Source organism: Typha angustifolia, chromosome 15, assembly GCF_048772165.1.
Source record: "Typha angustifolia cultivar Huaian chromosome 15, ASM4877216v1, whole genome shotgun sequence".
Lineage (NCBI taxonomy): Eukaryota > Viridiplantae > Streptophyta > Magnoliopsida > Poales > Typhaceae > Typha > Typha angustifolia.
The window spans coordinates 6,264,405-6,285,834 of NC_133253.1; the positions used below are offsets into that span (position 1 = coordinate 6,264,405).

General features: G+C 36.4%; 3 protein-coding genes across 6 annotated transcripts; 2 read left to right on the forward strand and 1 right to left on the reverse strand.

Annotated features, from left to right (window-relative positions):
* The first annotated feature begins 584 nt into the window (after positions 1–584).
* Positions 585–4,778, forward strand: LOC140779832 (uncharacterized). 2 transcript variants are annotated; one of them, XM_073125117.1, is made up of 9 exons: positions 585–839; positions 2,407–2,520; positions 2,651–2,719; positions 2,866–2,903; positions 2,975–3,027; positions 3,131–3,161; positions 3,265–3,343; positions 4,259–4,392; positions 4,495–4,778. In XM_073125117.1, exons 1-9 carry the CDS (start codon positions 659–661, stop codon positions 4,528–4,530), a joined length of 735 nt encoding a protein of 244 aa, XP_072981218.1. In that variant the 5' UTR covers positions 585–658; the 3' UTR covers positions 4,531–4,778. The 2 variants fall into 2 exon arrangements, with proteins under 2 accessions (XP_072981218.1, XP_072981219.1); XM_073125118.1 differs by having other exon boundaries at positions 586–839; positions 2,884–2,903.
* A 1,488-nt stretch (positions 4,779–6,266) lies between these two features.
* Positions 6,267–21,392, forward strand: LOC140778801 (calmodulin-binding transcription activator 3-like). Of its 3 annotated transcripts, none has more exons than XM_073123668.1 (15): positions 6,267–6,560; positions 7,551–7,670; positions 13,613–13,728; positions 14,263–14,351; positions 14,495–14,540; positions 15,527–15,911; positions 16,153–16,388; positions 16,521–17,009; positions 17,118–17,809; positions 18,518–19,103; positions 19,389–19,697; positions 20,181–20,357; positions 20,432–20,486; positions 20,743–20,874; positions 20,985–21,392. In XM_073123668.1, the coding sequence occupies exons 1-12, from the start codon at positions 6,521–6,523 to the stop codon at positions 20,181–20,183; spliced, it is 3,111 nt and encodes a 1,036-aa protein (XP_072979769.1). In that variant the 5' UTR covers positions 6,267–6,520; the 3' UTR covers positions 20,184–20,357; positions 20,432–20,486; positions 20,743–20,874; positions 20,985–21,392. The 3 variants fall into 3 exon arrangements, with proteins under 3 accessions (XP_072979769.1, XP_072979768.1, XP_072979771.1); XM_073123667.1 differs by having other exon boundaries at positions 20,184–20,357; XM_073123670.1 differs by lacking the exons at positions 6,267–6,560; positions 7,551–7,670 and adding an exon at positions 12,380–12,746 and having other exon boundaries at positions 14,271–14,351; positions 20,184–20,357.
* On the reverse strand, positions 8,522–10,690 carry LOC140777416 (uncharacterized). The gene is made up of 3 exons (XM_073121504.1): positions 10,006–10,690; positions 9,785–9,915; positions 8,522–9,681 (listed from the first exon to the last, which is right to left on the reverse strand). Exons 1-3 carry the CDS (start codon positions 10,688–10,690, stop codon positions 9,580–9,582), a joined length of 918 nt encoding a protein of 305 aa, XP_072977605.1. The 3' UTR covers positions 8,522–9,579.
* Positions 21,393–21,430: the final 38 nt, after the last annotated feature.

The window sequence follows — 21,430 nt, forward strand, 5'->3', positions numbered from 1 at the left end:
TACATCCTCGTCTTTAAGAATTTGTAACTCTAACTCCTTATTTTTCTTTATAACCTTTATTTTAATAAATTGATATTAACTAAATTATTAAAATACTTTCTCCTCTCTACCGTCTATCATTTTTCTTTATCTTCCCAGTCAACCATTTTCTTTGCGGTTACCACCTTCCCTCCTCTTCTACCAATCTCCTAAGAAAGATAAAAGAATGAGACGCTAAAAAAGACAAAGGTAATTTATATATTTTATAATATATTAATATAAATGGAATATTTTTATAGTAACCGTTAACACAGGGTGTCAAATACAAATTATAGAAAAAAAATATAAAATTTTTAAAGATAAGATGTAAATCATAAAATAGATAAAATATAAGATGGATTTATAAAATTTCCTAATTTTTATAATTAAGTCCGTTAGGTTGAGCCCGAATGCAATAATTTGTGATATAGTGGACGGTAAGGGATGAAAATATTTTAGCTCAGTCCAAATGATTGGTGGGCTTGAACAAATTCAATCTGAATCCAGCCCGATCCATCAGATGATCGACCACTTCTACAGTTAGCGGTGATCATTACCTACATTTTTGTCGTTCCAACTGAGAATTACACCGCACCCGCTATTTTCACCCAACGTGAGGGAGAGAGAGAGAGAGAGAGAGATGACGTTGGGATCGTCCTCGGGAACGCACGCCTACGGCGAGGCATCCTACTGGGACGAGCGTTACCGGAGGGACTCCGGTCCCTTCGATTGGTACCAGAAGTACGCCGCCCTCGCCCCTCTCCTCGATCTCTACCTTTCGCGCTCCCACCGCATCCTCCTCGTTGGATGCGGCAATTCAGGTATCCTCTTTCTCTTCTTCTCTCTCTAATTCTCGCGTTTGGATTCATCTCAGTTGTTGTTGGAGGAGGATTTGAATAGACGGATCGACTTTTCGTAGGAGTGGCAGATCTGTTTGTGGCATGATTAGCTGGATTCGGTATGGGTTGACCGGGGTTTGGTTTAAGATTGATTTTCTTTTTTAATCTATAGAGGGGTTTGAATAGATGTATGAGTTATTGATTTTTATTGAATTCTTGTCGTGTTATCTTAGATGTTATAGAATGATGTCGATCAGTTTGTGCTGGCTGTTTTTAATATTCCCTGCTTATTTGGTGGCTATTAGGTCTAAAATTGGATCTGTGATAGTTTTCTTTTAGGTGGCATCGGATCTTGAATTTGTCTGGCATTGGTTCTTGGGTTTGTAAATCTTTTCAATTAACTACAGGGAGGATGTCAGGATGTTTGCTTCATAGTGATCCTTGGGTTGTCGGGATTGTATCGAGTTTGTTGGTAGCTGGAGAATTTTCGATCTTTTGCTTGGAAAAGATCTTTCCCTAGAGGAATGTGCTATTTGTACATGTCTCCGACGCCTTAGATAGTTTCAGGTTATCTGAGAAACTTGGATACGTCGTTTTTGTTCCTTATTATCCAATCATACTAAGATGTAGGAGAATTAGTTTAAATGTTGTTTAGTTGCTAGGTACAGGGGGATAATTGTAATAACTATGAGGTAACTAATATCAACATTCTGCTTGCTTTTTCAGAAACAAAGTGAAGGATAATTGCTGCAGTAACACTCTTTACTTTTCCTTTGTCAACTTTACCCTTCACTTGTTGCATTAGAGTGGCATTGTTTAGCAGGATGTAGGAATAAACTGGTCATTTCACCTCAATTTTTAAGCCAAAATAATGCCAAATACGATTATGCATGCAATTATATTAGGCAGGAGCCTCTACCCTAATACTATTATCGGAAGGAGTGTAAAAGTTTTTTTTTTTTTGGGTGCTCCTGACTACCTTCTGCAACTTCATGGATTTAGACATTCTAATCATCGCCATTATTCAAGTTGTCTCCCATTGAATATAGAATTATGTAGACTTCATACTGGAATTGGCGTGCTAACAACCTGATTTAATCATCTATAAGTTGGTTTCAAAGTACTGGTAAGAGCATGAGTAACAGAAGATGAGGTTTAGGATGGAACTTGTAACTTTGTAAGGCAACCGAGGGTAGAGATATCTACTTTATCAATTGCAGTTTATGGTAATGCAATTAATTTGGGAGTCTCCAAAAAGTTTTGTCTGGACATTGACATGGTTTGGTCGTTAGAGATTCCATAAGTTCTTTCAAAATTGACCTGCATGTATTTTCTAAGTTCGGGTATACAAACTAATAACTACAAGTCTGCAAATTAAGTTTACAAATTATAGCATCATCTACCTTTAATTTTCTCTGTTATTTATCATGCATTATTTCTCAAATCACCGCTATTTAGCAGCATCACTTTCCACCATGATCTCATATGTAATTGCCTGTTTTTGCTGGAATGCATGCTAACATTTTTGACATATCTCAAAATGTAACAGCTTTTGGGGAGGGCATGGTCAGTGATGGTTATCAGGCTGTTTGCAACATAGATATATCTTCAGTAGTTGTTGAAGCCATGAAAAAGAAGTACCAAGATGAACCAAAGTTAAACTGTATCCTTCAACAGTCAACCCATCTCTCTCTCTCTCTCAGTTTTGTACACTAGTGAAATGCAGAGATTGTCCTTTGGAATGTTTTTTAAATTTCTTTTACTGCATATGTTTTTCTCTAACCATTTGGCAGATATGAAAATGGATGTTCGAGATATGAGTGATTTTGAATCTAGTTCCTTTGATGCCGTTATTGATAAAGGTACTGGTTGAATGATTTTTGTTGTGGTTTAGTATTCCTGTGTACACATTCCAGTTTCATATATATGCCAGTTTGATTGCTGAACCAACTACTTATTTTGTGAAATATATGTGTATAAAAATCTTAGACTCAGTTCATTGGTTCAGTTTGCCTTCTATTTGCAGGCACTCTCGACTCTCTCATGGTGAGTGCATCATGACCTAGATGGATTTTGCCATTGCAAATATCTGACGCATCCAATTTGTTGACATGTAGTGTGGACATAATGCACAAGAGAATGCAACAAAGATGCTAGAGGAGGTTGGGAGGTACAAATTGTCCTCAGTCACATAATGTTAATACATTTCACTCTCTTCTTACATTATATATAATGTTTCAGTCTTTAATTTAACTTTCTCAACCATTTACCAGGGTTCTCAAGGGTCAAGGAGTTTATATTTTGGTATTGTTTTTGTTATCCGAAGTTTCTTAAGTTCTTTTTTGACTTTTGTGTTGCTTGAGAAATGAAATATCTCCAACCTGTCTAACATTTAGAGTTGATGCAGATCACGTATGGAGATCCAAGTTATAGATTGCATTTACTCAAGGACTTGAACCCATGGAAAATAAATATGCATGTTATAGGTCAGTAACAAGTCTTTTAAGATTACTGTAACAGTTAGTAATTTGATATAGATGCATCTATTTCTCCTGTATTAGTCTTAAAGCATTTAGAGGTATGGGATAGAGTTTTTAACTGATACCAGGGATTATACTTCTATCCTAGAAGATACATTATGGAAGGCATAACTGCACGACCTTGTTGTGACTATTTTTCACAAGGACTGGCTTGCTCCAGATGAGTGCCAAAATATTATAATTTTTTTTTATTTCTATGCTCTATACAGGTCAACAAAGACCGTCAAGTTCGATTTAAATGTTGACATTGATCTCTATTTTCATTGGTTTTAGCAGAAACCATATTGACATTTAGAAGATTAATATGAACATTTGATTGCTAGATTTTATCATGTACTGTTAAACAATGCCTTGTGGTATTTGAGTTCTCATGCAAGAGCATGCTGTCCATTGTCATCACACAGGGCTCCAGTAAAGTAATATGAGGAGAAAAAAATTGCAAGTAGCATAATTGGATATTGACCTTGGTAAATTTCTGTCATTTTTGTTAAACTGCTGTTCACAAATGAATTTTTAAAACTAATCTTGCTTTTATTGATTTCTTGATACAAGCTTGTACTCTTTTTGGTTGAGAGAAGTGGAAACTCAGTGGTGTCCTGATTAAACTATTGATAAACATAGATGGAAGTGCAAGCCTGCATCTTTTTTGGTTGAAGAAGTGGAAACTCAGTGGTGTCCCAATTAAACTACCGATTTTTTGATGCAAGCTTTCACTTCCATCTGTGTTTGTACCATTTTGTGTACATAGGGCTTGCTGCTTTCTGCACTTAATCCCAAGTTTCCCTGTTTTTATACATCTAAAACGAGATCGTCTAGTCTCAGATTTATTTATAAATAGTTGTATATGCATTGAAATTGTAGATAGAGCAGAGAAAAGTCCAGAAGAGAAGACGTGGGAGTTGACTAAACCATTGCCGTTAAACGACAATAGTAGCTCCATCGCTGCAATTCTTGGTCCAAAACCTGACATTCATTACATTTACGTCTGTATCAAGGTTAGCAGCTCGCTCAACATCATCCGCGTAAAATCTTTTTCGCAAACATGTTGGTTATTTTGATGTAAAACACTCTGCATTTGGTTCTCTATCCATTTTCAGGATGAATCCCTGAGGGAAACTAAATCACAGGACTGATACCAAGGTTAAACTTAAAGAAGTGCCCCCGTGATTTTGCATTTGATTGCAGATCATTCTTATGCGTCACAGCCAATGTGTGACTAATAGTAGGACAAATTATATCTTGTACTAATAGTTTTTATTCTTGTAGAGGTAATCGGTTTTCTTTTCCATAACTGGATATCTAGCAGTGTTCTTGTTTGATGTATGTTGGATTTGTAATGTTATCTATGAGATGACTTAATTAAAGCATGTTTACCTCGTTACACACTCTCTGTCTCTCTCTATATATATACATGTATATATATATGTTCATGTTTGGATTAGCGGGTTAACGGGTCTATTACCTACTCATAGAGACAAAAATCTAGTGGATTGGGTAATGTCGAGCCAACGAGATTGTCGTTGACGGCGACTATTTCCTCTGGTTGCTTTCTCGTGATCTCTTTTCATTCGAATCTCACAGGAAGTATTATTATTATTATGCTAGAAGACATCCGTACGAATGTGTCCTTATTTGCAGATTGTACAGCTTACGAATAGTTTACGAGTTATTGCGTATTAATTATTCCATTGATGTAGACTGGTGCCCACGAAGGTTTACTACTTACCAACGATTTCTTGGACCACCTTAATTAATAAATGATGGCCATATCCTCCATTATAATATTTCCTTTTCTGTCTCTTCCTTAGTATCGTTCTGTTAAACACGTGAGGTTGAGGTTGGCACAGGATATTATTCATAGCTTCAAAGAGTTCCAAAATTTGACACCCGGGAGATAATAGAGAAGTTTTACAGACTTGTCTTCAACTGTGAGAGCATAACAAATCAAAAGCTATTAAGCTCCAGCAACTCAAAGAACAAAGCATAAAGCCTAATAATTATACAAGAGATATAAGGTAGATAACATCGTACAATGAATAATACGTGATGTTATATTTGATGGGCACAACATAAGATCGGCAAATCATCTAACCCTGGTAAAAATATAGATGCAAAAGGGTTCGATGTTTAAGAACATTGTCGTGACCTCAACTAACCCAAGCATGCACAACCTTGTGAATACCATATAGAAAGGGAACGGTAGGACAAACTCATAATCGGAAGGAAAACACAAATAACCTCTGACTACTTAAGAATGATAGAGAGGGAAGATGACAAGTACCTTATTGGAATATTAGGGAAGAAATGTCATAAAAAAACCCTCCAATCCAATGAACACTTAAGATTAATCCTGACAAGAGAGACAATTAAATTTAGCCGCCCCTTTGTGCCTCTCTTCATCACGAGAGAGACAGACGAAGATCCCCAAACAACACTCCACTTTGTCTCATTGACAAGTGGTAATTAAGCTGACTGATACTAAAATGAGTGAAACAAAAAATGGAGAGAAATGGAGAAAGAGGAGAGGATTGGCAAGAGAGTTGCGGGATAGAATCCACACTTCACCAAATGAAGAAATCAATCTTTGTTAATTCTCTCACTCACATTTCTCACTTTCAATCCCATACACAATCCCCAAGTTCTTAGGTGCTTTTGAATCGAAAATATATAAATAATTTCCAAGCTAGAGAAATATAAAGTACCACAAACATTATATATAAAAATTTCATTTTAGATTCAATTGTGGATATGCTGATGTCGGATTTGTTCAGATCCGACCCGCCTTCCTCCGGATATTTGCCCTCTTCAGTGGGATATAAGAGGTAACGGCGGGAAGCCGTCAAACCTGTTCACGTGCCAACTCGCTCGGTTTCCTGTTACCGGTGTGAACGCTTTCTCTGACTTCCCTCTCACGCTATCGCCTTCGTTCTCTTCTCTCTTCTCCTTCCCCCACCTTCGTCTTCGAAAAGAAAAAAGAAAAAAAAGGAACCCCGCTTTTATCTCCTCTCTCTATGATCGCATCACCGGAGGCAACTCCAAAGGATTTGCTTTCTTCTCTCTCTTTTTCTTCTAATGGTGATTACGCTCCTTTGAGGGGTGGATTCTTGCGATTTCCACTGTCGGATGGCCGAAACCAGACGATGTGCTCCCATTCCGCAGCTAGGTCAGTTTTTCTCAATCCGTTCTATATGTCGTTTTGCGTTTACTTCCGTCTCGATGTGTTGCTCTCCGTCTTCCGATTCATGTACGTGGTCAGATTCTGTTACGGGGAAAGACTTTGAATAGTTTAAGGGAAATGTAGGTTTGTAAATTTGCTTGGAAAGGAGGCATTTCGAATTTTAGCGTTCATTTTGTCACAATGCACGTTGGAATTTTACTGAAAAATACAAAATTTGGAGGCATTCTTATGCTTGTACTTCTTATCAGCTCCGTTTCTCTGCTGTACTTTTTATTTTGCTCCGCTGTTATTCTGGAAAGTTTTTTTTTTTCCTGGTCGTTAACAAGTTTTTTTTTCCTCTTTTTCTTGCTTTGTCAACCTAAGCGTTTACTAGTGTAGAACAGTCTGATACTTGTGGAAGTGAAGATACTCGGAAGTCGGAACTAGATTTATCAATTGAATTAATATAAAATAAATAGAGATGTTGTATAGAAGAAGTGGAAAAGGTGGTATAGAAGAAGAAGAAAATTGGATGAATCATAAATGGAACTAGACATGGAGTTCCTACAAAAAAGATCTTGTCTACGGATCACAAAATAGCCTCTCAACTGGGTAGAGTATCACAGCATGAGAGCCTATGCCCAATAACATGTCCTGTTCTGCCTGGTAGGATGCCGTGACACAATAGTTTGAAAGCAAGAGTATGCATATTTTTGATCTGGGGAGAGAGTGACAGTGTCATTTCTTTTAACGTTTGAAGGAGGGGGCACCACGGTGAGAGGAACTGGGTGGTTAGTTAGCAGTTCTCATTGGAAAAGAACTTTGTTTAAGAGTAATAAACTAAATGCTGTCAAAGATAAGTGTTCTATAATAATCAAAACTTCAAAGGCAGAAATTTGTTTTTGATTGCTTATATTTGTGATATAAATTAATGAGACCAGAGTGTCCCATACAGATATACTAAATGTGAATACTTTTTTCTTCGGTCTTGGACAGATATTGCATTGATTTTGCACGAGGCAAAAGAACGTTGGCTTCGTCCAACTGAGATTTGCAAAATTCTTCACAACTACGAGAGGTTCAATTTGACTCCAGATCCACCTTACAAGCCTTCTGGTATGCCTATTACTTGTTGAACTTTATGTCAAGATTTACCAGTACAAGTTGTTTGATAAATAAGTTTCACCATATTTTGCTATGACGCTGTTCCTTGAGATTTTGACTCAAATTTACTTCGAAAAGATAAGGCCCTTTTTTTTTTGTCTCAACCAGTTTAAATTGGCTACCTCATGCAGCGCCTACTACAAAAGCAACATTTCGCTCTGATTTATGTAAAAGTTGGTTTGGCATGGTTGCATAGGCTTGCATAGGTCCTTGTTGAATATTGAATGTTTAATGACTTTTCCATAGTGATGTTATGTTTGTCCATCCAGTTAATTGTGTCCTGTTAGGTCTATCTCATAGTTATTATTCAGCTTTTACTTGTGTGCAGTGCCATCTGATAGGTGATTAAATCAATTAAGATTCACAGGGAAGAGAAGGGAGTGTCTGATAGGCTCATTGTTGTGCAATTTTTGCACTATCACTTCAGCTAATCCTCCTCCCATGCACTCTTTTTCAATTTTCTATGTCTTTTTGCTTCACCATGTAGCTAACTACTGGATTTTTTGTCATAATAAACATTACTTGATTCTAAGATAATTACTTCCATCGATGTGTGTTAGCCCTATTTGGGTCAGCTCTATGGGTCTTTTCCTTCTACAATTCTATTAAATTCTATTTAGTGTAAGGTTCATTTTTAAACTAAGCTCTATTATGTATTTTCTTACTATCTCCTACAGCAGTTGGTTGTTCCCTTCCTCTTAGGAGACCTTAATTTGAATAAAGTCACTCATGGTTGGTGCTGCATTAATGTAAATTATGTAATGTATGTTATTTGTAATGATTGTATTTGCACCAAGGTTCCCAGTATCGGGATCGGGATCGGTATCGGCCGTCCAGAAAAACGATACGTATCGGCCGTATCGGCCGTTCGTATCGGATCGGACTATTTTTTAATTATATAAAATTCTAAATATTATTTAAAAATGCAGAAAAATTTAGAAAAATGACAAAAAATAAGAAAACAAAAATTACTCACATATGAAGTCTAAAAACTTAAAAAAATGTATTAACTTACTCAAAATTTAAAACTTTGTTGAATACCGAGCTGGTTCTCGTAAATTTCTATAGTCTTCATCATCATAATCACCATAAGTTTGTAAATATTGATGTCTGGGACCTGATGCTCCAAAAAGTGATTCCATCATACTAGTCATATTGTATGGATCTTGTTGTGTGACTTGCATTTGAGAAGGATAATAACCAGCATTTGGATCTTGTTGTGTGACTTGCGTTTGAGGAGGATAATAACCAGCATTTGGATCTTGTGTCTGAGAATACTGAGGATACTAAGGATAATAACTAGCATATGGATCTTGTGATGGCTCCAAACAATAAATACTCGATGTACCATAATCATAGGAACCAAAATGCATCTCATGACGACGTCGCTGATATGTATATATATCCTCAGTTTCTCTGTCTTCACTCCTTATGCCTTCTTGACTTTCCTCAACAAATTTAGATGGAACGATCTCACCACCATATGTATCATCAGGACTATGACTCGTACCAGCCTCTGCCCTCGTCGTGGTCTCTCCCAATATTTTATCTAACCATGGGTTATCTCTGTCATCTAATAACCTGTCCTCCATTTCTCTGATCCATGGAGTCAAGGGGTCTTCTTCATCAAAAACATGATTTAAATCAATCAGTTGTTCATTTTCTGCCTTCTTAAATTTCTCTCCCTCAATCTCATATTATAATGACAAAAAACTAACTTCTCCAATCTTTCCATTGTCAATCGGTTGCGTGTTTTTGTGTGGATTAAGGAAAAAGTAGTCCAATTTCTTTCACACTGTGATGAAGACACAGTTTGACTTAAAATCTTCTTTGCTATTGGCGTCAAATTTGGTGCCTCCTCTCATCCATAAATAGACCACCATTCAGCTGGAGTGTTATGAGATATAGCTGCAGCAACTTTAGCAGTACTGAATTGCCCAGCTCTCAATCTATATCTCTCCATCTGAAATCAGAAATATATTATTAGCTTATTGATTATATTGATTATTGAAAGTTAAAACTTGAAATAAATAATAATAAAATTATTTAATTGAATCATAACTTACTTCTTTATCGCACAGGATTTGTTTATGAATATCGGGCTCAAGCTTGCTGATTACCTTTCTAACCCCCAACAAGACTTCACTATCATTATTGACATTTTTAGAGAATTGAAATCTTGGATTAAGAAAATACCCTGTAAAAATTTAAAAATTGTAAGCATTCAAATTTTTAAATATTCATAAATAAAAGTAAATTAAAACTTAAAATTTAAAAGCATGCTTACCAGCAGCGTGTATATCTCTATGTAGTTGTTTGTTCCATCTAGAATCAATCATCTTCCACCACTTCTTATAACTTTGGCCCACATTTTTTTTTATTGATTCTTTAGTTATGTCCATTGCCTCATATAAGAAACCCATCTCAGACTTGTCATCACTGTCTACAAGTCTTAATACTTTGACAAGAGGCTCAAATACTGCGGTGGCAATTGTAATATTATCCCAAAATGTATTTGTAAGATCCATATTTTTCAAAGTTTCACCTAAAGATTTATCTTTAGGTTTCATATTCTTAATTTTCATAGACCACTCCTGTGATGTAAATATCCGTATAATATCATTCTTGTAGCGCATGATGCTCTCCAAGGCTAAAAAGTGAGTGGCAAATCTAGTGACGCCGGGTCTGATGATCTCCCTACCACCAGTCATCTGCCTGAGTAAATTAAGAACCCAACCATGGTTATATATAAAATTTGTTAACCTCTGACCTTCACATATGACCATGTCAATTTCAGGCTCTTTTGCAATATTCTCTAACATCAGATCAATACAATGTGCAGCACATGGCGTCCAATATAAATTAGGTCTTTTAATCATCAGTAAATTTCCAGCAGCTTTATAATTTGCCCCATTATCAGTAACCACTTGGACTACTCTTTTTTCACCAATTTCTTGTACTACCTCATCCATCAATTGACAAATATAATCTGCACTTTTAAAATGAGCAGTAGCATCCACAGACTTCAAAAATATTGTCCCCATGCCGAGTACACTAAGAAATTAATTATATTTCTTCTGTTTTGTGTACTCCACTCATCACACATCAGTGTACAACCAAATTCATCCCAATACCGTTTAAATGTCTCAATATAAGTATGAAGTTCATCTACCTCTGAGTCAAGATATTTAGTAGCAATATCATTTGAACTAGGAGGGGGAACACCAGGCCCTACTGATTGTATAGCATCCACCATAGTGTGATAGTAAGGGCTATCAGCTACATTGAAAGGAATATGATTGTAGAAGAAAAATTTAGAGATAGCTCTACCAATGTGTTTCTTTGCATTTTTAATTCCTTTGAGAGCTGTCTTGATTGAAGTCTGTGTACGACCCCTTTTTTTCTGAAGATATGTATCCATTGGTCTAATATTTTCAGACTCTGCTGTAACACCAGGAGTCCTATGGGTAGAACTGCTGCCCCCATATTCTCTCTCTCCTCGTATATTAACTGATCTAGATCTCTGAAAGTTACTACCAGTGCTTCTTCTCATCTCTTCCTTTTCTCTATGTATATTTCTGCTCTCTTTCATTGCCCTCCTCATTTGTCTCTCCTCCTCATCCTCCTCACTTTGCTCACTGCTATCATTATCAATCTGTACAGGATTATGCATCAATTCTTCACGAATCATTGACTCTCTTTGTTGTGCAGATTGTTTATCCTTCTTTTTGCCAATTAAATGAGCCAACATCTGTTTTCTAACTTCCAAAGACACTTGAGTGCAAGCTGCTACATTTCCTTGTCTTCCAGCTAAATGTTCTTTCAAACGACTGACACCACCACTCATTTCCTTTCCACACCAGTTGCATTTAACGCGCCTTTTATCTTGCCCAATAATGCTACAATGTTGCCACCCAATATCGGTATTATATGACTTCTCTTTTGGAGCCATTGATATTTTAGCTCTGCAAGACTGCAACTAAAAAACATAAACAAAAATCAAAATAAAATATAAAATAATTTAAAATAAGACATAATTGCATAAAGCCATAAGTAGCACCTGCAGCTTGCTGCTGCTGCAGCAGCAAACTGCAGCAGCACCTTGCTCCTTGCTGCTGCTGCACCTGCTGCCGCAGCAGCAAGGTGCTGCTGCACCTGCTGCAGCACCGTGCTACAGCACCTGCTGCTGCAGCAGCCAGCACCTTGCTGCAGCAAGGTGCTGCAGCAGCAGTGAGCAGCAGCAGGGGAGAAAAAAATTAAAAAACTGAAAAAAAAAACTTACCGAAGGTCGCCGGAGATCGAGGTCGTCGGAGAACGTCGCCAGAGGTCGAGGTCACCGGAGAGATGGAGATCTACTCAGTCGCCGGGGAGAAAGAGAGTAAGAAATCGGTGAGAAAGAGAGAAAGAAAGAAATAAAGAAAAGAGAGAAAGAGACTAAGAGAGGAAAAGAGAGAAAGAGAGAGAGAGAAAAGGGAGAGAGGCAGGTGTTATTGATGTCCCCCGGGTCGGATCCGACCCGTTCCCACCCGTTTCGGCCGAAACCCCAACCGAAATCAATCAACCGATTGGTTTCGGCTGGGATCGGGATCAGCCCTGGCCGATCCCGATCCGTTTCGGCCGATCCCACTCGGGATCGGCCGAAACTGAGAACTATGGTTTGCACTGCCTGCCAAGTTACCTAACGCAATCCTTCTTTTATTTTGGTTTGAGACCAGCCGATGAAAGTTATGCATAGAGAACATATAAATAGAGTTCTCTTTAGTCTGAATGCATTTTAAAAATTTGAACTTTCTTAAACAAGATTTATTTTTCCATGTCTTTTATTCTTTTAGTTCTTTGATGAAGTAACACTTAGTAGAATCATATATTTTTCTTATAGCCATCTTTTCCTTTTTCTTGAACTTATTTTGATACTTCTTTTCCTGACAGTTCTCTTATACCCTTGTAAATAAGATTTTTACATGCAAGGAAATTTATGATGTTCAACACTGTCCAGAACCAGAAGGATTCACATTGGACTGACACTTGGTAGGCACTGAGATGTTCATATATAATGAAGGGGTTCACCATTAGTATATTAGGTTTATTGCCTTAACTTTCTTTTGAATTTCTTTAACTAAGAAATAGACCAAGCCAATCACTTTTAATTATTGCATGAGATGGTGGTTTAAAATATATTTCCAGGGAACTAGTTCATTGATATTTATAATCACATTTAATAGAAGATATTTCTACTTAATGCAATTTATTGCATTTGAATTGCAAGATTTAGGTAAATTTTCATGCTGTATTATATCTTTCAACTATACATGCATTTTAGCAACAAAGGTTAGGTTTTGAATAATCATATATATTATTGAATGCCTCTAACTTGCTTTTTGCATGTACCCAAAAGATACACTCGTGTTATGTTGCCTTATATTTTTAGTAAAATTGGTAACATAAACTAGTTTATGACTTTTGTATAGTGTAACTCCACTCCCTTTTAGTGGCTTGGAGACTTTATCATAATATTGCATCTCCAAATCCCATACAAAATTCCCTAAAGAAATTTTGACTAGAAGGAGCGTTGAACCTTCTCAAAGTGAATGAAGGTGCTTCAGAGTGGACTGTGCATGCATGAATGTTGAGATGATGCTCAAAGGCTAGTGGCACGTACTAATACAAAGTACTACTTACTATGTGCATTATATGCATAGGCGCATATCAGTGCTTATTGTTGAAACTTGAAACTTAACGTAGTGGTATAATTTACATACTTTTGTGGTGTTACTTGTCCGGCAGATATGTGATATATAATATGTTCCAAGGGGACAACCTTTTCTTTGCATTACAGAATTATTTTGAAGGTCGTCAGAAAATTTAATTTATGAATCTGATATTGTTAACAATAGGTGGTTCATTGTTTCTATTTGATCGAAAAACACTTCGATATTTCCGTAAAGATGGCCATAATTGGAGAAAAAAAAGAGATGGAAAAACTGTTCAAGAAGCTCATGAAAAGCTAAAGGTACTACGACTCTCATTTATCAAACTTTTCCTCAAGAGTCAATTGTTTGGTACTTTATGAAGTTCCACTTATTATATGTCATCATTTCTTTTCTCTGCCCACTTTCTGTAGATGCCATAAGAGAGATGGACTTTTGAGATGCTGATGCCGTATATTAATGGGTTGCATTAGCTAAAGATTTTTGTATAGTTTCACATTTGTTTCCATAGTTGCTTTTTATTCTATCAATCCATTATCTGAGGTCATCACTAAATAAGTTGAGTAAGATAGATAGGAAGAAGTAGAACATAATCTTTTCCTAATCACAACAGGGTATGTTATGTAGATGCTCACAGGAAAGGTTTTATTTAGACTATTATTCTTTCATGAGATCATCATTGATGTTCAAAATTTTGGTAAATGATAATCAGCTGATGTAGACAGGAATAAGGGTTATACAAATCGGCTAAGTTGCATTTTTCATGATATCTTTTTTGTTTTGATGCTTAATCTACTTAATTCTTTTCAATTTGATGGATTTGTCCTTTCTCCTAGTGTGGCAGTGTTGATGTTCTTCATTGCTACTATGCCCATGGTGAGGACAATGAGAATTTTCAAAGACGTAGCTATTGGATGCTTGATGGGTGAGCTTTTTAGTTAAAAATTTCTTCCTGGACATGTAGTTACATTTTCAATGTGAAACTGTTAGTGGACATCTGAAACAGAGATTTACAGTTATCTTTAGAGTATTAATGTAGTTCTCCTGATTCTTTCTCAATTTTTACAGGCAGTTAGAGCACATTGTTCTTGTGCATTACAGAGATGTGAATGAGGTAATTCTCGGGCCTTTTTGCACTCTCACAACTTTGGTGAAGTCTTGGATCATGTGTGTCTACATGAGAATAGAAACTAAACAGTTCAATCTCCAACTAAATTCATTTTACATTCTTGGTCATTATCTTTTATTTAGCTACCTGATCTTAAGTTTGTCTCAATTGGCTTACTACTGTTTATGTTAATTTATCTCCAATTACTGTAAACTGTGTGCATTTATCAACTCGTTGCAATATGATATTTCAATTACTTATTGCACTGGAAGTGACTTGGTGTTACATATTGAAAAGTACCATGAGTATGCAGGAAGAAGCTGCTCTGCTATTTTGAAACTTGAAAGCTGCTATAACTCATAACTGCTATAAAGTATTTTTGTTTTGTATTTCTGATAGACCATTAAATTCTTTGATGTTCACATCCATATTTTATGAAATGTCCCACAGGCTCTCTCTGTTGGTTTCACAAGATATTTATAATCTTTTCGCTGTGTGCATCCTTTTATATTTGTTCTTCAAATCAATTATTTATATAATGTCTTTTGCACCTTTATTTGTTGCCTGGCTTCCATAACTGTTTGAGCTGAAATTGGAACTAAAGGAACATGCTCCATTGCAGTAAGATGCCTTATATCTAATGGCTGCAGAACAAGTTTGAGCAATGGAGGGTGAAACATTTATTTTTTACATCATTTAATTCATTCTTTAAGCGAGTTGCTAGTAAACCAATTACCATATTTGAGTTAAGAGCTTAAACAACCAGTTAATATTTGCAACCAAATGGAGAAAACATAATAGAGCAGGCATTAACCCCAACTAGCAGACAGACCCTGAAATGTAGTTTTTCTAACTTTCTGTACTTGATGTATTCATTATTACCTTTGCAAAAGTGATTCTTTTTCCATCTTAGGGTTGTGGCTAGTAGGCTAGTGAAGTAATGAAAAATAATTTCTTGTTATATTTTTACTGACTTACTGCCTTTTATTCAGGGAGGCAGGAGTAGCTCAACATACTCAAACTCTTCTACATTTTCAAGTCTAGCATCTTTTGCATCAAGTCCTAGTGCTACTGACTGGAGTGGACAGACTCCATCTGCTCAGTATGGGGATGCAGATTCTGAGGAGGAATTTGGTATAGGGACACTTGCTGATACTATATCATGTTCACAATTATTGGATGCTTCTTTTCCTGGAAATGATACGGAAAAGGAAAGTGTTGCTGGAAGTAGCAATACATCTTACCATATGTACTCAGAAGGTTTTCCAGACAGTGCATTCTCCAGTAGATCATTTGATCCTTCATTTGCAAATCAAGTTCTTTGGCATAATCTTACATCTAATATGGAGAAGCAAAACACTTATGGAGCCTCTCAAGGTACGATGTAGTACCTGTGACATATTTGTTGCATTTAATATAATTTATTTTGCAACGTACCAGCTGTGTTGCCTAGGGAAGATAATAAGGCAGTTAAAAAGATGGATCTTTCTGATCATTATAGTTTGCAAATGCAGATTCCTAGGAAAATTCTATGTTGATTAATTAGTTTGATGCCACTATTTTTCTTTCATCTTTATCTTTTCCTTTCTTAAAATTTCTAAGTTATATCTTTCTGCAGGTTCATTTCATGTATATAATTCTGCTGAAAGGCCAGAACTTCTAAGCACGAGAATGGAGGACGTTAAGGTGAAGGAGCAGTATGTTTCCTTTGAACAGACAAATTTCTCTGGTGACATGCCTAGGAGAGTAATTGATCATCATGCCAATTTGAAGTGTGTTCTTGATTACAATTATAATGTTGTGCCTAGTGATCATTCACCAATGTTCGCTGTAGATGACAACAGACAATGCCAGGTATATTTTGTACCTATTATCATGGTATATTTTATCACATAACTTTCCTAGGTTTGTTCACAGAACTTAAGGATATCTATATTGTATCATCCTTGTTTTATCCATTTAGAGGATCTAGCTTATATTCTGCAGGTGGAAGCAGCGATCTCTGGGCAAGTGAATAGCCTTGAAGACAAGGACATGTTTAATGAGTCTGTTCATAACAACTGGGTGATGAACGAGCACCTTGGTAAACCACAATTAAAAAATAAAAGTGGCTTGGACGTGAATTTAAATGCTACTGAGCAGCCTCTAGAATATGAAACTGAAGCTTCCTATGTTTTAAAGGAGAGCTTAGAAACTGAAGTTCATAATGATGAGGTTGGATTTAAAAAGTTAGATAGTTTTGGAAGATGGATGAACAAAGAGATTGGTAAAGACTGTAGTGAGTCAATGATTATGTCCGACTATTGCAACTACTGGAATACTTTTGATACTCAAACTGATGACAAGGAAGTAACCAATTTTTCAAGTCATATGCAGTTGGAAGCTGATTCACTGGGCCCTTCAATTTCTCAAGAACAGCTCTTCAGTATTATTGATTTCTCTCCTGATTGGTCTTATTCCAATATTGAAACAAAGGTAATTTTTGTGCCAATTTTACTCAGGAAACTTGCTTTTATTTTGTTGTCTGGGAACCATCAATTCATCCTCTTTGTATGAGATAACACTGCCAACGATTTGTTTCAGGTTCTGATATCAGGTACCTTTCTGGGTAGTGTTGATCCCAGAAGCATCAAGTGGTGTTGTATGTTTGGTGTACATGAGGTTTCTGCAGAACTTTTGACAACAAGTGTCCTTCGTTGTCAAGCTCCTCCACATCTATCTGGACGGGTACCATTTTATGTAACATGCAGTAATAGGTTAGCTTGTAGTGAGATTCGAGAGTTTGATTATCGTGAAAACCTCTATGCTATCTCTTTGTTGCCAAAAAGTGAATCAGATGATGAATTCCATCTTCAAGTGCGCTTTGCAAGGTTGTTGTCTTTGGGAGTCAACAGGAAGAGGCTGGTCTGCTCAATTGAAAACTGTGATAAATGCAACACTACAGAAAAGTTATATGCACTGCTAAATGATGACAAAACAGGCTGGAATGAACTGGATGAAGACAGCAAGGCCTTTAATGGACTTCATAGTAGTTCAAGAGATCAAATGATTCAGAACTTATTGAAATGTAAACTATATGAGTGGTTGGTGTGGAAAGCTCATGACGAAGGTAGAGGACCTAATGTGTTGGACGAGGAAGGCCAGGGAGCCATCCACTTGGCAGCTGCTCTTGGATATGAATGGGCAATGGGTGCCATAGTTGCTGCTGGTGTTAATCCAAGCTTTAGGGATGCATGTGGCAGGACCGGTCTTCATTGGGCAGCATACTACGGCAGGTTTGGATAACCTTTTATTTCCTTTTTACCCCATTTTTTTTGGGTTAGATCTTCCCAGAGTCTAACAAAAGGGTATTATTTTAAAACAATTGGTTTCTGCTTATTTGTAGGCCTTTTCTGCTATTTCATTACCGAGCCAATGATTTATAGAAAGTCAAAGCTTAATTTTGCTTTTACTGTTTGACATATTTCAGAAGATAATCAAGTTTCTTCTGAAACACTGCAGATTTTTACTGAGAAGTACACATTAACTTATACTGTTGACATATTCTGAAAGATATTCAACTTTTCTGCTAAAAATTAATCCAAGAATCTATTAAAGAATAGCAACCACTGTAAATCTTTTTTACATCAACAATTGTCATTTTAATTCTAATCAAAGCCATATTGGGATTTGGAAGAATCTACATGATAACTTTGAGTATTAAATTTACTGTGGAATGGTCCTTAGCAAGGTTCAGTTTTTACATATCATAGTGATATTTATTTATCGCTTGATACTTCATACTGACCCTATCCACAGGACCAGGTAGCATCAGTTTGAAGATGACTTGAAGCACTTTGGAGTTTGGATAAACAGGATAAATTTGATTACAAAAGTTTTATAAAATCCACCTATTGACATTAGTTCAGGTTTATTTGCATTTTGCAATATTCTTTTTCTAATGTTTTCCCATTCTAAGAATGATTGAATTGTTAATTGGGCAGAGAGGAGACAGTTTCTGAGCTTGTCAAGCTGGGAGCTGCTCCAGGTGCAGTTGAGGACCCAACATCAAACTTTCCACAAGGAAAAACTGCTGCTGACCTGGCATCATATAGAGGGCATAAAGGAATTGCTGGGTACTTGGCGGAAGCAGATTTGACCAGTCACCTTTCTTCATTAGTGTTAAAGGACAGTAGTATAGATGATCTTTCTACAAGTCTTGCTGTGGAAAAGGCCATTGAAATTGCACAAGAGCAAAACATAGTTTATCTGGGTGGTGACAAAAGAGATCAGTTATCACTAAGAGGTTCTCTTGATGCTCTTAGAAACTCAGCTCAAGCTGCTGCACGAATACAAGCTGCCTTTAGAGTTCAGTCATTCCGTCAAAAGCAATTGACAGTTAGCAAAGATGAAGATACCGGGATTTTAGATGACATAGCAGTGCTTTCTGCTCTAAGTGTTAAGTCACAGAAAATTAGGCACTTCAATGAATCATTGCACACTGCTGCTGTTAAGATCCAGCAAAATTATCGTGGATGGAAAGGGCGAAAGGAGTTTTTAAGGATCCGTGATAGAATCGTAAAAATCCAGGTATATAAATATATATTATGAGAACCTTTTTATTTGAATCTTGCTAGCTATGGCGCCTCCCAGGATTTGTTGAATCTGATGTGTTCTTAGAGAGAGCTTTAATTTTCTTAAATCATCCTATGCTTGTTTCATGGGCAAGATGTTTCTCTCGTTATTCTACATTTCTGCTGATTTATTCATAAGTTGGAATGATATGATGACATTTGCTTCTGGGTTGTCGAAAACAATATTATACAAACTTGATAAGTTTGTTGCCCATTAATTGGATGATTAACTTTATTTCAGGCACATGTGAGAGGACACCAAGTTCGTAAGCAATATAGAAAGGTTATCTGGTCTGTCAGTATTGTTGAAAAGGCTATATTGCGTTGGAGGCGCAAAGGAGCTGGATTACGAGGTTTTCGAGCTGAGAGAATTAATAGTACTGTTGAGCAGGATGTTGAAAAGAATGATGAATATGATTTTCTTCGTCTTGGACGAAAACAAAAAGAAGTTGGAGTTCAGAAAGCTTTGGCGAGAGTTCAGTCCATGGCTCGTCATCCGGAAGCTCGTGATCAATATATGAGATTGGTTGCAAGCTCCCATAGATTAAAGGTGATTCTGCATCTATATATTTCTAGCCTTTTAGCTGTTATGTGCTCTTTGTGAAACATGGTTTCTGTTGTGCTGGCCTAATTATGCTAGTAGAGACTATGCACACTATGTTCTAAGTCTCTTCTTAGAACAAGTATAAGATTTCATTGTTATATTTTGGTCAAAGAAACCTCCAAAATTTTACTTTTAAGGTCCATTTGTTTTGAGCCCATACTTGAGGGGTTGTTAGAATATAGAAACTTTGAAAGTATGCAATCTCTCTACAGAAGCTTTTGGAGTAATCGCCTGTTTAACAAGATATACATCTGGCTCGCACAGAAACATGAGTAATAAAGCTGCTTATTGTTGTTTGTATAAGATATAAGTTTTATGACTTTATCATTTACAATAATGTATGCTTCTACATGGATTTCCAACATATTTCATTGATTGTTGTAAACAAGTATGCTCAATTATTTTCTGTATCAACATCTTTTCCTACAGTAGCAAGGTGATGGAAGCTCCTTTTTTCGATTTCAAAGTTACGAAGACGATAAGAAAGAAAAGAATCTACTAGCACCTGAGATACATTAAGAATATAACAGCCAACTTTATGAGTTCTCAATTATTATTGTGGTCCCTGGGAGTCTTCACCAGTTCTTACCAACTTATGGTATTTCTGTAAGTATTTCTAACCTGCAATGATGTAAAGCCTCTTTGTTAAGTCTGAGTGAAATTAAATCCTATTCTTGCAGGACATGTGGTAGCTATTTACCCCTAAACAAACAGCAATGTGATTATGATATGAAGGTATGATGTGTGATCTAGATAGTATTATATGTATGAAGGTTTGAAACCAATGTTTCCCGTGAAGGCTTGATTGGCATTTCATTTAAGTAATAGGTTTCGAGTGTTGCATCTGTAACAACAACAATTCAAAGTTTTCTTGTTGATTGTATAGATGCTTTTATACTATGAGCTTGCCTATGCTAGTTGCCATCAACTCACATGTAAGTTTCTTTAACATATTCGCTCAGTCAGCACTATCACTCTTACCATTTTACAGGTCAATTAGGAAAAGGAAGATGAATGTTTTTCTTTTATGAGAGCAAAAAAAATTGCAGGCATTATGTCAAGCAACTCTAAAGAGATAGTGACATGATGTTTATATGGATGATCAATTTACTGCAAAGGATAGGTAAAGCTGTACAAATTGCTTTATTTGGGCTACATTCAGAAAATTACAACAATCTACTGCCATCGATACCTGAAAGAGATGACATTATCTTAAATGTCTGTATGTTTCAGGAATTAAAGTGTTCCATTCTTCAGGATCATTTTTGGCTTGTCGGAAAGCAGTTTCTATCAATCACCGTATAAGGAGGCATGGATTGCACATCTTGGACTTTTAGAACTGGAAGCAACTTACAATAGTCCTAATACTCTCTTTCAGAAGTGGGTCTGGGTTCTGGTTTTGGGATAAAGATGATTCTTTATCTTTAAACAACTTAATCATTCCCTTTGGTTTGTACTGCTGCGTTCTGTGTATATGGTGTTTGTGAAGCCTGCTATTCACCACTTATGTTTGATTCCTTAATTGTCAAAAGAATCTCTTTTACTGGTAGCTTCTGTATAAAATGGTGAGGTGAAGTAAAAAAGATGAATTTAATTCTGTTTGTGAACAGCTCGTTTTCTCAACTGCAATAGTTGGTTCAATGAGGTTATCTGTCAATAAGCACATATATGCAAAAGCA

Coding starts and splice junctions, on each gene's coding strand:
- LOC140777416 (XM_073121504.1), bottom strand. CDS start 10,690: ATGGATGAGGTAGTACAAGAAATTGGTGAAAAAAGAGTAGTCCAAGTG. Junction 9,916..10,005: donor TAGAGATATACACGCTGCTG/GTAAGCATGCTT, acceptor AAATTTTTACAG/GGTATTTTCTTAATCCAAGA. Junction 9,682..9,784: donor AAATCCTGTGCGATAAAGAA/GTAAGTTATGAT, acceptor TTCTGATTTCAG/ATGGAGAGATATAGATTGAG.
- LOC140779832 (XM_073125117.1), top strand. CDS start 659: ATGACGTTGGGATCGTCCTCGGGAACGCACGCCTACGGCGAGGCATCC. Junction 2,521..2,650: donor AGATGAACCAAAGTTAAACT/GTATCCTTCAAC, acceptor ACCATTTGGCAG/ATATGAAAATGGATGTTCGA. Junction 3,028..3,130: donor ATGCTAGAGGAGGTTGGGAG/GTACAAATTGTC, acceptor ACCATTTACCAG/GGTTCTCAAGGGTCAAGGAG.
- LOC140778801 (XM_073123667.1), top strand. CDS start 6,521: ATGGCCGAAACCAGACGATGTGCTCCCATTCCGCAGCTAG. Junction 13,729..14,262: donor AAGCTCATGAAAAGCTAAAG/GTACTACGACTC, acceptor CCTTTCTCCTAG/TGTGGCAGTGTTGATGTTCT. Junction 15,912..16,152: donor CACTTATGGAGCCTCTCAAG/GTACGATGTAGT, acceptor ATCTTTCTGCAG/GTTCATTTCATGTATATAAT.